This window comes from Spodoptera frugiperda, chromosome 10 (assembly GCF_023101765.2).
Source record: "Spodoptera frugiperda isolate SF20-4 chromosome 10, AGI-APGP_CSIRO_Sfru_2.0, whole genome shotgun sequence".
NCBI classification, from domain to species: Eukaryota; Metazoa; Arthropoda; class Insecta; order Lepidoptera; family Noctuidae; genus Spodoptera; species Spodoptera frugiperda.
Genome location: NC_064221.1, coordinates 2560102 through 2574446, shown reverse-complemented (window position 1 = coordinate 2574446; position 14345 = coordinate 2560102). Strand labels below are relative to the sequence as shown.

At 37.1% G+C, this 14345-nt stretch overlaps 1 protein-coding gene across 2 annotated transcripts; it reads left to right on the top strand.

Annotated features, from left to right (window-relative positions):
- Positions 1-94: 94 nt before the first annotated feature.
- Positions 95-13702, top strand: LOC118277110 (phosphatidylinositol-3-phosphatase SAC1). Of its 2 annotated transcripts, XM_035595798.2 has the most exons (14): positions 95-249; positions 1368-1462; positions 2130-2248; positions 2374-2466; positions 3008-3139; positions 3627-3735; positions 4299-4414; positions 4856-5080; positions 5733-5900; positions 6425-6634; positions 7108-7275; positions 7998-8099; positions 9352-9488; positions 10124-13702. In XM_035595798.2, exons 1-14 carry the CDS (start codon positions 212-214, stop codon positions 10209-10211), a joined length of 1800 nt encoding a protein of 599 aa, XP_035451691.2. In that variant the 5' UTR covers positions 95-211; the 3' UTR covers positions 10212-13702. The 2 variants fall into 2 exon arrangements, with proteins under 2 accessions (XP_035451691.2, XP_050552190.1); XM_050696233.1 differs by lacking the exon at positions 7108-7275 and having other exon boundaries at positions 10124-10990.
- Positions 13703-14345: the final 643 nt, after the last annotated feature.

Below are 14345 nucleotides of genomic sequence, written 5' to 3'. Positions count from 1 at the left end.
AACTGTCAATTTGGTAATTTTGTTACAGAGATTTTGCGTATAATGTATAACGCTTTAGTCGATTTTCCTAACCTTGACTCGTACTAACCATGACAATCACTCAAATAAAAATTTATTTTAGCAACACTAGTGTCATGTCATGTAGTAAATGTCAAGTTTTCACAAGTGTATGTTAGAAAATTAAATTTATTTTGCCGATAAATCGTTGATAATGGCAGATCTGCTAAGTATTCACGATGATATTAAATTGTAAGTTTCTTATTTTCTTAAAAAAATCATGGCATGTGCGTTATATTTTGTAAATACGGCTCCCTCAAATCTTTACCTTACGTGTATCTTGCATTCATGTTTTCCTCGAAGCCGTATACAATTTTGTACAATATGCGGTGTATTTGTCACTAATAGTCATTGAAAATTGAATAAAAACTGGTGACATGCTCAAGATTTAAAGATGTTATTGTTATATTTACGTTTTTCAATCACCATAATTTGCATTATAAAGGGACTGCTTAGAGCGATACAAGTCGTAAAATTAAGTCAGCCGTATCTGATAATTACGTCACATACAATTATTTGACGATAGTTTAAGCTATACTAGCAATATTGTGTATAAACTTCATGCTTTTCAACCATTCCCTTGAAAAAAAAGTAGAAAATAAAAAATGTTGTATTGCAAGTCATTGCAAGCTTGTTAAGACTGTAAATGAAACTAATTTGCGTGTCATTATTTACGCTAACCTTTGCTCTTATACATAGAAGCTATTTGTTTTCAATTTAAAATGGCTTCTCAATAAGAATCTAAGAAAATTGCTACTATACTTATGTTTATATCTTCTTCTAATAAATATGATTACTTATGTTACTAATTTAATTATTTAATTAGTACTTTTAAATTAGGATTTTTAATAACTGAATAAATAATATTATTGTAGAAAAGTTTTATCAAAGAACTAATTATTACATTTATATGCAAAGCAAAGTTTGAAATCTCTAAATTTATCTACTACATCACTCTTCTTAAAATTGGAAAAGTACAGACATAAAAAAAGTAAAGTAAAAGTACAGGAAGATTATTTTTAATCCTAAAAGAATATACTATATATACAGGCAAAGCCGCTGCTTATGTAAATGCTACTTTAGTATACAATAAATATGTTGTAATGTTTACCAAAATACCTTAAATCTTGATTGCCCAATGTATTGTTAGTAACTGTAGTTATAAATGATACTCGAAGCTGTTTAAACAAGTGCACTAATCACTGAATCACAGAAGGCCAGCACATCTGCCAATAAATTTTCGATTTTCTACTTTATCACAAACCAATAGAGTTGAAAATTGACCTAATGTTGGAATGTCTTACTTTCAGATATACAACTTCAGACAAATTCTATTTGGAGCCCACAATACATCCCACAGAGATTCTAGTTATAGACAGAGTCACTGGGGAAGCTTCTGTCAAAGGTAATATTTAGAAATAAATAGATTACACCAATCTGATATATTACATCACATGATTTCATAATTGGTTATTTTATTTGGTTTAAACTATCCTATTTAATTAAGTACTACTACTACTACAGCAGGACCTCTTTAATCCGAACTCGGAAAATTTAGCCCCCGTTCGGATTGGTGGAGCGTTCGGATTATAGGGATATAGATGATAAGGGTATTTTTTGCGAATAAAACTACATAATGGGTACATACATAATACAATAGTTGTATTAATCTATAAACGTTACATATTATTTATTCAACATTTTTGAAGAAATCCAGTATTTTGACGTTCAGAAAGTATCTGGCGGGCGAGAGCGAGACAGCGCGGACTCGGGTCGGGGGTTCGGATTACAGAGGTGTTCGGACTAGAGGGGTTCGGATTAAAGAGGTCCTGCTGTACTAAGTAATATACATAAATAGGTTATTACCAATGTGTTTTTTAAATTGGGAGCCAATAGCACAGCTTATTCTAGTTTCGGTTCCTGACTTCCATTACTTTTAATTCTTCTAAATCTTGTTGTGATAACTTGTAATTTTTTTATTATATTATATTGATAACATAACTTTTGACAACCTCATTCTTTACTTATGGTGAAAAAATTGATAAATATTATTATAATTTAATTTTTTGCAGACATTGGTTCAGTAAAAATTCCTATCCCAGCGAATGCATACCGACCAGTATGTGGCTTCCTGGGTTCAATCAAGCTTATATCTGGATTATATTTAGTTGTCGCCAAATACAGAATTTTGGTACGTTAAAAACTATTAACTTTTTAGTATTTTCCATTGCTCCATGAATGCATTCAAAAACATTAATGTCATATACCTGTCACACCTTTGTTAAGTGTAAAAAAATATTATTATTTCCCCTACAGGTGGGCAAACTAAATGGGCACGAGATATACCAGCTGGCGGGCACAGACATCATACCTTATGCACGCTCCAACACACATTTAACTAGCAAACAGGTATGTATACTAGTACCAACTCTATTTGTATTATTATGGTTGATATTTGACATGAAAATACGTAATTTAAAGATATACTTTTTGTTATAATAATTGTCATAAGACATACTAAATTAAACCTTTAACTGCCATTAGAAAACTGTTAAAGGCAAATCTTCCACTAATGTAGGTCACCGGTGACCTACGTGGCAGTTAACGTGTTAACTAAAAATCATGGTTTCCTCACATATATTAATGGAGAAAAGTTCTACCAGTTCTGAGTCAAATCTTCATCATGAGCAGCGTGACCAACTAGTAGAGCTTTTCTCCATTAATATACGTGAGCAAACTGTGATTTTTTTAATAAAAAGTTAATTTAGTTTGTATACCTGTTAGACACAATTTTTGCAGATAGTTTTTTTTTTACATTTGATGGTTCGATTTTTTTCCATTTAAGTTATGTGTGACGTATGCTAATATTGTGAAACATGCCTTTAATATTTGCACCACTGACTTATACAAAGATTTACAAGTGTGATCTTATATATGTTTGTATGTACAGATAGAAGACAACGCGACATACGAGCGCATGCTCCGCGCGGCGCTGGACACGGTGGGCATCTACTTCTCCTACAGCTACGACCTCACGCACTGCCTGCAGCGCCTGCACTCCGTCACTCCGGACTTCCATAGGGTGAGCAGACTTTTTTTTATTTAGCAGTTGAAATAACTGATAACGCCCGCATCCTGTTAATTTTCACTAGTTCATTTCTTGCAGTTGACTAAATATTTGTCTAATCGATTTTTAAATTGGTTCAATATTTTTAAATTGATGTGTCACTTGCAAGCCAAAGTTTCATAAGGATGATGTGTCCCGATTTTATTCGAGTATTATAATTCGTGGTTCACCTGATGGTAAGCAAACGGTGCCGCAAATGGACACCCGAAACACTGCTAAAAGAGTTTTACTGACTACTGGGCTTCTATAACCTCACTCACACAATGAAACATAATGCAAGCGTTGTTTCACGCACCTTATGCGTTTCATACATACGTATGTATGACGTGAAACAACGCATGGCGTGACATAACCTCACGCCTGTCTCCCATGGGGGGTAGGCAGAGACAATGGACTGCTAATGAATTTAATATTTTATGTAATTTTGTGTATTAATTTCCAGATGTCCATAGCAAACCGCGCGGACCCTCGGTTCCTGTGGAACGGCTTCCTACTGCGCGACTACTCTCACCAGCAGTTCTCGCGGTTCACGCTGCCGATCATACAAGGCTGTATCCTTTTTTATTATACCTTAGAAAGGTATGATAGGAGCATCATCATCATGGTCATAATCATGAATTGGAGGACGAAGATGAGGGGTGGTTCTAATCCCCATGAGTAAACGGTGGCTTGGGGATGACAGTTATGCTACTGAAAGTGTATAATTAGGATAATATACTTTAAGTCTGTTGGGGGCTGCTTGCAGTTTTACCATGTACCGCAAAACGGGGTGAATAGAATTCCAGGGGTAAAAAGATACAGCAGAGGGGTGAATAAATGTTGGGAAAATATTCTAACTTATCATCCAGGGTGAATAGACACAAGACAGAAGGTGTGTCTATTCACCCTTTCAATTCTATTTACCCCTTTTTACAGTATGGGTACAACAGTTACAGTATATAATCCTATGATTATGACAAGTATACTACACTTGTCTATTTTTTAATTACAAAAGTTAATTTGAATTAAAGAAAAATAAACCGGAGTTCCGTCTAGATACAGATAATGTCTACAACAAATTTTCAACCTTAATCTCCACAAGAATAAAGCCTTTATTCCCTTAACTCGTATACAGTCGTGTCTATAAACAACGTGACAGTGAACGGTCACTCGTTGACGTGGTCGCTGGTGTCGCGGCGGTGTGTCGACAGGGCAGGGACCAGGTTCTTCATGCGAGGAGTCGATGCGCAGGTGAGGCTTATGACATAGGTGATAAGGTGGACTTTTGCTTGGCTGATTTGTAGTTTGTTTAGTTTAGTAATATTTTTGTAGCTTTGGAATAAAATTAACATACAGATATCGCTTAATAATATTGACTTTTGTCAAAATACATGTTTGTTCATGAAAATTTAAGTAAACATAGCTTACATAAAACCTTTTATTTAAACAGAGAACCGCCTTAAATTTTCTTTACCACCTCCATTTATTTTAAGTCAGGTAATATCCCTAAAACCTTCTCCTTAGTCTGAAAAATACTATGCTGAAAACCGCAACAAAATCGGTTCAGCCAAACGCGAGATAATCGCGCACAAACACACATACAGGTCATACTGAGAATATCCTTTTTTTAAGTCTGTAATATATAATTGTATGAACACAGCCTTCAATAATATAACCCATTCCTCCTCACAGGGTAACGTAGCGAACTTCGTGGAAACGGAACAGATAATAGAGCGTGGTGGGGAGAAGTCTTCGTTCGTGCAGACGCGGGGTTCGATCCCGTTGTTCTGGAGCCAGTACCCCGACATCAAGTACAAGCCCGCCATGCAACTGTCGCATGAGGACCATGTCGCCGCTTATACTAAGCATTTGAGGGATCAGCAACAGAGATATGGGAATCAGGTGTTGGTTAATTTGGTAAGTGATGATATTTGATGAGAAGATGTCTATATTGTAACTTTCGTGAGATATAAAATTCTCTTAAATATTACGTATAAAATACAAAATAAAATAACATTTCAAAATATAAAAATAGGAGCCGACTCCAAGATATCGGTGGTTAGTGCTCCAAACACAGAAACCTCCTCACAATACATGCCGTTTTGAGGAGTACTTACGTAAGATGGATGTCGACGCTTTTAGGGATCAAACCATTGGCCGACACAACCATCGGCATAATGATAGCCGAATCCACATTACTAAATTAATTAAACAGTTGTTTTTCGGCGTATTCATGTAACTATTTGTCGAGGAACTCGACTAGTTTCAAGTCATGCTAGAAGCACATATTCATTTCGGAATGCTGCTCATAAATATGGGACTTCTAAGAGACAGACGTGAAGTTATGTATGTATAATAAAACTCGCGACGAAACAAACAACAAAAATCATAATTAAACACACTTTAGTGCCGCACTCAAAGACATTTAATGGTTACTTAACCTATTCCTTAGTAAAGATTTTGTTCCGAAAACAATGCTAAGGACTGGGTTAAGTAACCATTAAATTACTCTGAGTGCGGCGGTTAAACAGGTTTTTTTAAATGTTAAATTCCCCGTTCGCCCCCCCAGATCGACCAGCACGGCAAGGAAGAAGCGTTGGAGCGCGGGTTCCGCGCGGCAGTGGCGGCGGCCGCGCTGCCCGGCGTCAGGTACGAACCGTTCGACTTCCACGCCGAGTGCCGCTCCATGCGGTACTACCGGCTCAACGTGCTCATTGACAGGATCAAGTTGGAACAGGTAACTATACATTTTTATTGTTAACTAGCTACTTCCGCGCGGTTTCACCCGCTCTGCTCGGTTCCTATTGATTATAGCGTGATGATTTATAGCCTATAACCTTCCTCGATTAATGCAATATTTAACACAAAAAGAATAATTCGAATCGGACCAGTAGTTCCGGAGACTAGCGTAGTCAAACAAACACACTCTTCAGCTTTATTATATTAGTATAGATTTATATACGTGAAAAAAAAACTTTTATATTTTCGACGACACTCGTTTAATTTCGAGTCAGATTGGGATTCATGATCATGAATTGATTGTGCGATGTCGTTCGCTGCAAAATTTGTAATGTGTAACGTGCCGCGGGTTCAATTCTCTCACGGAGCAACCGTTTGTGTGATTCAAAGATTGTTGTTCCGGCTCTAGGTGTCATGTGTATGTGAAATTGTGTGTTTGTAAATGCACCTACGACACAGGAGAAAACACTGAAAACAATCAATATTTTTTCCTAATTTTCCTCTCTCTCCTCTCTCTTCCAGGCAGAATTCGGTTACTTCCTCTCCCGCGGAGGAACAGTCCTCCTCCGGCAGAACGGAGTGTTCCGCACGAACTGCGTGGACTGCCTGGACCGCACCAACGTGGTGCAGAGCCTGCTGGCGCGCCTGCAGCTCACGGCCGCGCTCAGGATACTCGCCGTCACCAACAGCGACGACGAGAAGCATGCTGAGTTCGACAACTTGTTTAACAATGTGAGTATAGCGACCAGATTAGCGATATATTAAAAAAGGGCCTAATTAGAAGTACGTTTAACCGACGAGCATGCATTATAAGACTGATGACTGTTGATGAAGCGAAAGAAGTATGTAAGATTCGTAGCAATTGGCGTATGTATGTATGTAATGTGAGTATACTTAGGGCCTGATTGGATATAGCCTCTATATCTTACTTACATTATAAATGTAAAAGTTTGTGTATGTTTGTTACTCAATCCCGTTGAAACGGCTGAAGGGATCGGAATGAAATTTGGAACAGGGATAGATTATGGTCACAGACTACTTTTTATCCCACGGAAACTTAAGATCCTTGCTAAAGATACTTATAATCTTTGTTTCGGATATAGAGTTTCTGGATTTGTGGTAATTTACAGTTGAGTTAATCTTCACGGTATCTCCATCCATCGGCGGTATAACATATTATTACATATTCCCGTCTCCTCCCCCAGGTATGGGCAGACCACGCAGACATAATATCGACACAGTACTCGGGTACAGGCGCCCTGAAGACAGACTTCACCCGTACAGGCAAGCGGACTCGACTGGGACTTGTGCGCGATGGGGTCAACTCTCTCACGCGATACTACAAGAACAACTTCAGTGATGGGTTTAGACAGGTACCTAATATAGTACATTAGTCACCACTCCTAGCCTTCTGGCGGGTGTCGTAATCCAGAATGTTTAGATTAAAATCGATTTTGGCGACGGACTGCTCGGCGGGTTACCATGGCTAACACTCGACACTAGGGGTAGGAACGGGGTGATTTTTAGTCGGTAAAAGTATGATACACGCACTAGCCTCGCCCAAGGCATCATTGATGATATTCAGCCATCAAAAAAAGGCGACAAAAGATCTTTGAACGTCAAATAATAATAATTAATTTACGTATGTCTGTCACGAAAGTTACAATAAAATAATAAAACTGTTTGCTCGTTCCCCAGGACTCGATCGACCTGTTCCTATGGAGTAAGTACGTGGTGACGGACGGCGATAGGTAACAGCGCAACCCCGGAGCCACTGCGCAGGTGACAGAGACTGCCCGTATATCACGGTACGTTGTACCATCATTCTACTATACCTTTTTTTTTTTTGTGACGGGGGGATACCTTGTAATGTAGTGCACGCTTTCTGGGGATAAAAGGTGGGATCTCACGATCCCGCTCGGCCGCCTCCTTTTGGGACATCACAGTTTCACAATAGGAGGCCACCTCTCTCCGTTTTCTGCCTCTGTTAGCCTCGCCCAAGGCATCATTGATGATATTCAGCCATAAAAAAAGGCGACAACAGATCTTACGCTCTTCAAAATGGTAAAATAAAACTGTTGTTGTCGTTCCCCAGGACTCGATCGACCTGTTCCTGGGTAAGTACGTGGTGACGGACGGCGAGGGCAACACGCTGCCCTGTCCACTGCGCAGGGACAGAGACTGGAAGTATATCACGGTACGTTGTACCATCATTCTACTATACCTAAGTGCGCTGTAGCATGGGGCGGGTGACAGTTGCCTATATGACGTTGGCGTCTTTCTTTAGGGATGGACATTAGAAAAAGAGTGATAATTGAAGGACGCACGATTTTCGTTTTTTATTCTAAAAAAACATCGACTACCTATCCATCGTAGCAGTACATCCCATCTCTAAACACGACTATGGCGTTACGTTATACGCACAATACTTTACTTTATTTCATTTCATTAGATTTTATTTAAAGACTAGAACATTCCGGATGGTTTTTATTTAATTAACTACACTTCCGAATGATTTAACATAATACGAATGTGATACAGCTAAAATACTAAGGCATAATTTTTAAATCGCAGCAACTTTCAAGAGTGATACGAAACTTTACTGAATCTGTCAGCCGCACCATGCTACGGCGCACAAGGTATACATATTATACACCGACACGTTTGTCTTACAAGAGCAGTACAAAGCGTTTAGTACTAGTTTGTTTTACGGTTACCAAGATCGACACGTTACCGTGTTCGGCCTGATTGGTTGGTTCATTCGCGCCGGCCAATCAGAGTGCCGAACGCGTTCTCATCAATTTCGTTTTTGTTCAACGTAAAGCAAACTCTCTCATAAAAAAAGAAGATGAAATAACCCGCGGTATAATAAATTGCGGTCGTCAGCGGCCTCGAAAGGTGGAAGTCCAGTGTGAGAAAGTGATAAATTACACTTTATTCTCTACTCTTTACAACATAATACTGTAATATTCTTGTATAAAGCAACGTCACGCCTTTTACCCCCGAAGGGGTAGGCAGAGGTGCACGTTACGGCACGTAATGCCGCTATCGGTTATACAATGTACAGGCACTTTTTCACCATTTGTGTTATAAGTCTCATGTAATAGGGGGTGAGCCTATTGCCATATACTGGGCACAATTTCAGACTCCGTACTAACGTTTTCGAAAAACCGAAAAACCCTCTATACTAATCTATACTAATCTATACTATTAATATTATAAAGCTGAAGAGTTTGTTTGTTTGTTTGTTTGAACGCGCTAATCTCAGGAACTACGGGTCCGATTTGAATAATTCTTTTTGTGTTGGATAGCGCATTTATCGAGGAAGGTTATAGGCTATAAATCATTACGCTACGATCAATAGGAACCGAGCAGAGCGGGTGAAACCGCGCGGAAGTAGCTAGTTATGTAATATTCTTGTATAACTGACCTTTTAATATGTGGTGTAGTTCCCGTCGGTGCTACTGGTGGCGATGTCGATGTTCTGCGCGAGCGCGACGCTGCCGCAGCGCTACACCAGCGAGGTGCTGCTGTACCTCATGTTCTGGGGCGCCGCCGTCACCGCCACGCTCACCTTCATCTTCAGGTACGTAGCGAGTAGCTTTAAGATATATAAAAAGTATAATAGTAATGTAGAATTAAGCCACTATACGAGTATAGCCATAGTCAAAGCATTTATTTAAAATAATCCTCAATTAGGCACCTTCGAAGCGTCAAATTCAATTGTCAGTCAGTCTATCACTCAGTGAAGCTAGGTGCTCGTTACAAAGTGTAGAATCGGTACTCTTAAAAAAAAAAGAAATTGTTTTCAATCTATCTGATAGTGTAGCCTAGATCCAGTTCAGATACCTAGATCTTGTAGAGTACAAAAATCAATTCTTGGTATTTTAAATGGCAGATAATCAAGTGTAAATAGAGCTTTGTAATTAGGTAATTTGGGCTCAGTTTCGACGCAAACAGGGATTGAATATTTCTTTTCAATGTTAGACTGAGAGAAATACCCGCCACCTATCTGTTGTAATTGCTATTTGCAAGTGTTGTCATTATGATTTTCACCAATAGATAGTGTAATTCATTAGACAAGTCAAGTTAGGTTTCATCATCATTATCAGCCGGAAGACGTCCACTGTTGAACAAAGGACTCTCCTTAGTCCTTCACATAGAACAACAAGCCGCCACCTGATTAGGTTTAGAGTAATTTAAATGAATATGTTGTTCCAGACACGGCAAGGAGTTCGTGGACTGGCCCCGGCTGGACGCGGGCGGGCTGGCCGCGGCGCGCGCCCTGCCGCCGCCGCAGTCGTTATGATCATAGACACGCCGCTCGTTGTCGTCGTCTAACTCGATACCCATCCCACTCTCTCTCGCTCGCACGCACTGTGGCCGAGCGAGACAGACAGCTTTTTGCTAACCACGCCTTTTTATTCTAGTGTTGTCTAATCTTTAGTTGAATACCGGTCTTAATGTTAGGATGTTAAAGGGCTATACTAGCGGTTTGGGAGCGAATACGCCGCGGTTGTGTCGCGAATACGTCGCGGCTGTGTCGCAAATACGCCGAGGCGTGTTTGTCGTATTCGTTGCACTCCCGTTCCCCTTTTAACATGCTCCTTAACCGCTAGTCTGAAAAGGCCCAGTTTAAAATGATTTACGGTGGAAAATCCTGATGTTATCTTGCCTTGTCAAATCTTTAGTTGAATGAATATCTTAAAGTATGAAGATAAGGTTTAAAATTGTTCACAATGGAAATTGGTGATGTGATTTAAGCCTTCTTGGTTCTTATGTCCCTTTCAATAGGGTTTATTTTCAAGTATTTATCATGGTTGCTATATAAATATTAGGGAATGTGTGTAGTTCAATTATTTAATTTAAATAAAGAGGTTCTGTGTTTGTGTGAATGGTGTTATTTGAGTGAAAATAGAGAATTGAAATGCGTTATCTTTATTAGGGTAAACGGTTATTAGTATTTTGGGGTTTTCGGAGTATTTAAAGTACTTATAGTTCATTGATATACAATTACATATATGTGTTAAAGCATTAACTGTCGAAAGAAAACTGTTCGGTGGTAAAAGGCGTGACAACGATCCTAAGGCCGCGTTTCCCCTGACGCGGAGCAGAGGAGCTTACCGGTGCACGAATTGACCAATCACTATGCTCGAAATCTCCGCTCCGCTTCAATGGAAAAGATTTAAAGACGGCTTAAGACTAAAATATTAAACAAAAATTTTTTGTTTCCCAACTATCTTATTTTTTTAGGATTTTTTGTATATCAATGAGCTAAAATATAATTTAAAAACAAGCATTTTTATATAGTACAAAATAATCAAACATTAGCGAGTATTACATTGTACCAAAATGAAATATTTTAGAGAAAATTACTCGAAACAAAACTATTTTTTAAGACAGGCAACACTAGAATAGAAAGGCGTTTCATAAAACCTTCATATACAACCTTCTTCCTTAGAACACATGAATCCAAGTCTACCACAGTTTTGAATTTAAAACTTATTCCTTATAGTATAGAGTTCATTTTGTATCTTTGCCGAGTAAAGATCAAATGTCCATGTACAAAATTATTAATGTCTTTTGGATAGTTGTTTTTATAGACAAGAAAAAGTATATTTGAATGAAACAAAGTTTTTTTCTATAATTATGTTAGTCTTTTTCCTATCACGGGACCTTTGGAAGGCGTATGATGGGCCAAAACCAACTCGCAGAGGCCCGTTGAACAATTTTAATCTATGTGAAATGGGACATCAGCCTGCAATTATCCCTGTATGCACTATGAAAGTGCACCCAAAGACAATCCCGGTTGATGCAGGACTATTGTGAAATATGGTAATAATAAATGATAGGGTTATGGGTGTGGGTGGCTATGGAATAGTTAACCAGTTAACTATTATTACTATTGAGAATATAGTGTTTACGCGTAACTGTTCGGGAGTGCTCGACTAGTTTCAAGCCACAACTGGGGCTTATAAACCTGAACAACATGTGTAGCGATGGACATAATAATTAGTTTACAGTAATTAATTTTTCTTGTCTATACAAATAATTACCATAGACATTTTGTTAGACCAAAATTGTTGCTATTTTTGCTTATTGTCAATTTATTGGTATTTATTAGGTGTTTATTTGAACTTGATCTTTTAAAAACGCCTTTGGAAGTCTGTTAGACAGGGATAGCACTATCTGATTATGGTTCTATTCCTCTCGTACCGAGATAGATTTAAACACTACAATTGGTAACTGAATTTTAGTTTTGCTTTGTTTAATTTTATGTGCAGTCAGAAAACGTTCAAATTATATTCAAACATAGTTTTAAACAAATCTTTTGAACTGAAAGTATCGAAATTCATGAATTCCTTATTTTTTTCTTTTTATCTCGTCAAGTTCAAATAAACCGCCATGTTCAATAAATATTTTGTAGTAATATGTATTAGCATTCCATTTGTAAGTCGTATGCGATTTGTTGAACTTATTTATTTTAACTGAATTTATTTTGACATACATCGAACTATATTGTAAGGTAATATACCTCTAGAGCAATTCCTCCAAAGTATTATTAAGTATCGCGATTCGTAGTTATATGTTATACTAGGCACTGCCAGCGGCTTCGCCCGCGTTACCGTTTGATAAAAAAGTAAAATATCCTATCATCCAAGCTCATACCCTGTCTGTATACCAAATTTCATCAAAATCCGTTTAGTAGTTTCAGCGTAATTGACGGACAAACATCCAAACAAACGAACTTCTATTTACTATTACTATATATTTGCCTCCTATCACGATAGGACTAAAATAACTAGTAAAACCGATACAGTAAGTACCCACCCATTATTTCTATACAAAAATATACTTTATATCATAAAAAATAAAGTCAAAAGTTCAACAAATCGCATGGTCTTGTCCTAACAGAACAAATCTTATTGGTAGCCAACCAGTATGTAGGTTCTAGCTTTTATACCTCTTTTCATTAAATATGGTGTGTGATCTGTGGTCCTATAATTATGTTCCTGGTCAAGGAATTGACAGTTTATTGTGTATGGATGCGCGGGAAGTTGGGTTTTTTAATACGTTTGGGGTAATTACGAACTTATTTTTGAGGGAGTAGAGGTGAAATTTGAGTAACGAATGGTAGTGTTATGGTTTCTTCGTCATATATGTACTTAATTATATTGGTAGACCGAGTTTAGTTGCTAAAGAACAGACAGAAGTTTAAATTTTGACGCCTTAAAACAAAATATATATTAATAGAGACTAATACCTAATTATATTATGTCGATATCAAATCTAACAACAAATACTTACAATAATATAATCAATTCACATATTGTAATATTCAAACTGATGAATATCAATGAGATAAACATCGTATAAAAAAATGCATTGTTTATCTGACAGCTATGACGGGTCATTCACCTTACTTTGGACAAAGCATGAATTTATTTAGTGATGCCATAAAGAACTGAGAACATTTATTAACTTTTGTTAGTCTTTACATGTCGTTACTACGTGAAATACATATTTTTGCTTAAATAAAACAGCCCTGTTTAAGTACCAAAATTAATAGAAATTGGTTCATCAATTATGATGAAGGTATGCATGACCAAATAAATATACTCACATTACATTGGCTTCTTTCTAACATTTGCTAGGTACGAATTTAGGATCTCCAATTTTTTCTTCAAAAATAGTTTTTAAAGGTTCCTGATAAATAACTAACTTCACCGTAATTTCAAATAAAAGTTTCACAGCAAAAGGTACAACATTTGGCGCCAAATTAAAATGGCGTCATAAAAATATCGCATTCCAAATTCAAATGTAATTAAAAACCCAACATCCCGCGTGTAGTTTCGTTTCCGATACCGAAATCTAAACGACGACTCGAGGCGGCCGATAGTCGATTACCATAGGAATAACATTGCGAATATAATTAAAAAAAGCATTTAAAATCTTTGCCTTTTTTTCGTTTTATGTAAATCTATGAATGATATGATTATAGGTACCTCTGTATGATTTTTATGGTACAAAATATATTTTTATTTCCGCAGTGTTATTTCAAATGGTGTGTTATTAAAATAATATTGTTATATTTTGTCATCTTATGTAATTTAATAATTTTAATCTTGTAATTTTGTTTTCTTTATTACGGTAGTAATTAACCCTTAAATTGGCACTGTACTCCACTAATACCATAAACTTTAAAAAAATCTAATGTACCCATTACGTGTAGATAGAGATGCTATTTAGGTTTTGTGATTTATAACTATGTACTATAAAGAAATTAAACAATTAAAGCCTTTCGATCTACCTCTCTGTAGTGTCTACCACTCCCATGTTGAGTGATACAAAATATATTTTTATTTCCGCAGTGTTATTTCAAATGGTGTGTTATTAAAATAATATTGTTATATTTTGTCATCTTATGTAATTTAATAATTTT

Coding starts and splice junctions, on each gene's coding strand:
- LOC118277110 (XM_035595798.2), top strand. CDS start 212: ATGGCAGATCTGCTAAGTATTCACGATGATATTAAATT. Junction 7,276..7,997: donor TCAGTGATGGGTTTAGACAG/GTACCTAATATA, acceptor GTCGTTCCCCAG/GACTCGATCGACCTGTTCCT. Junction 9,489..10,123: donor ACGCTCACCTTCATCTTCAG/GTACGTAGCGAG, acceptor ATGTTGTTCCAG/ACACGGCAAGGAGTTCGTGG.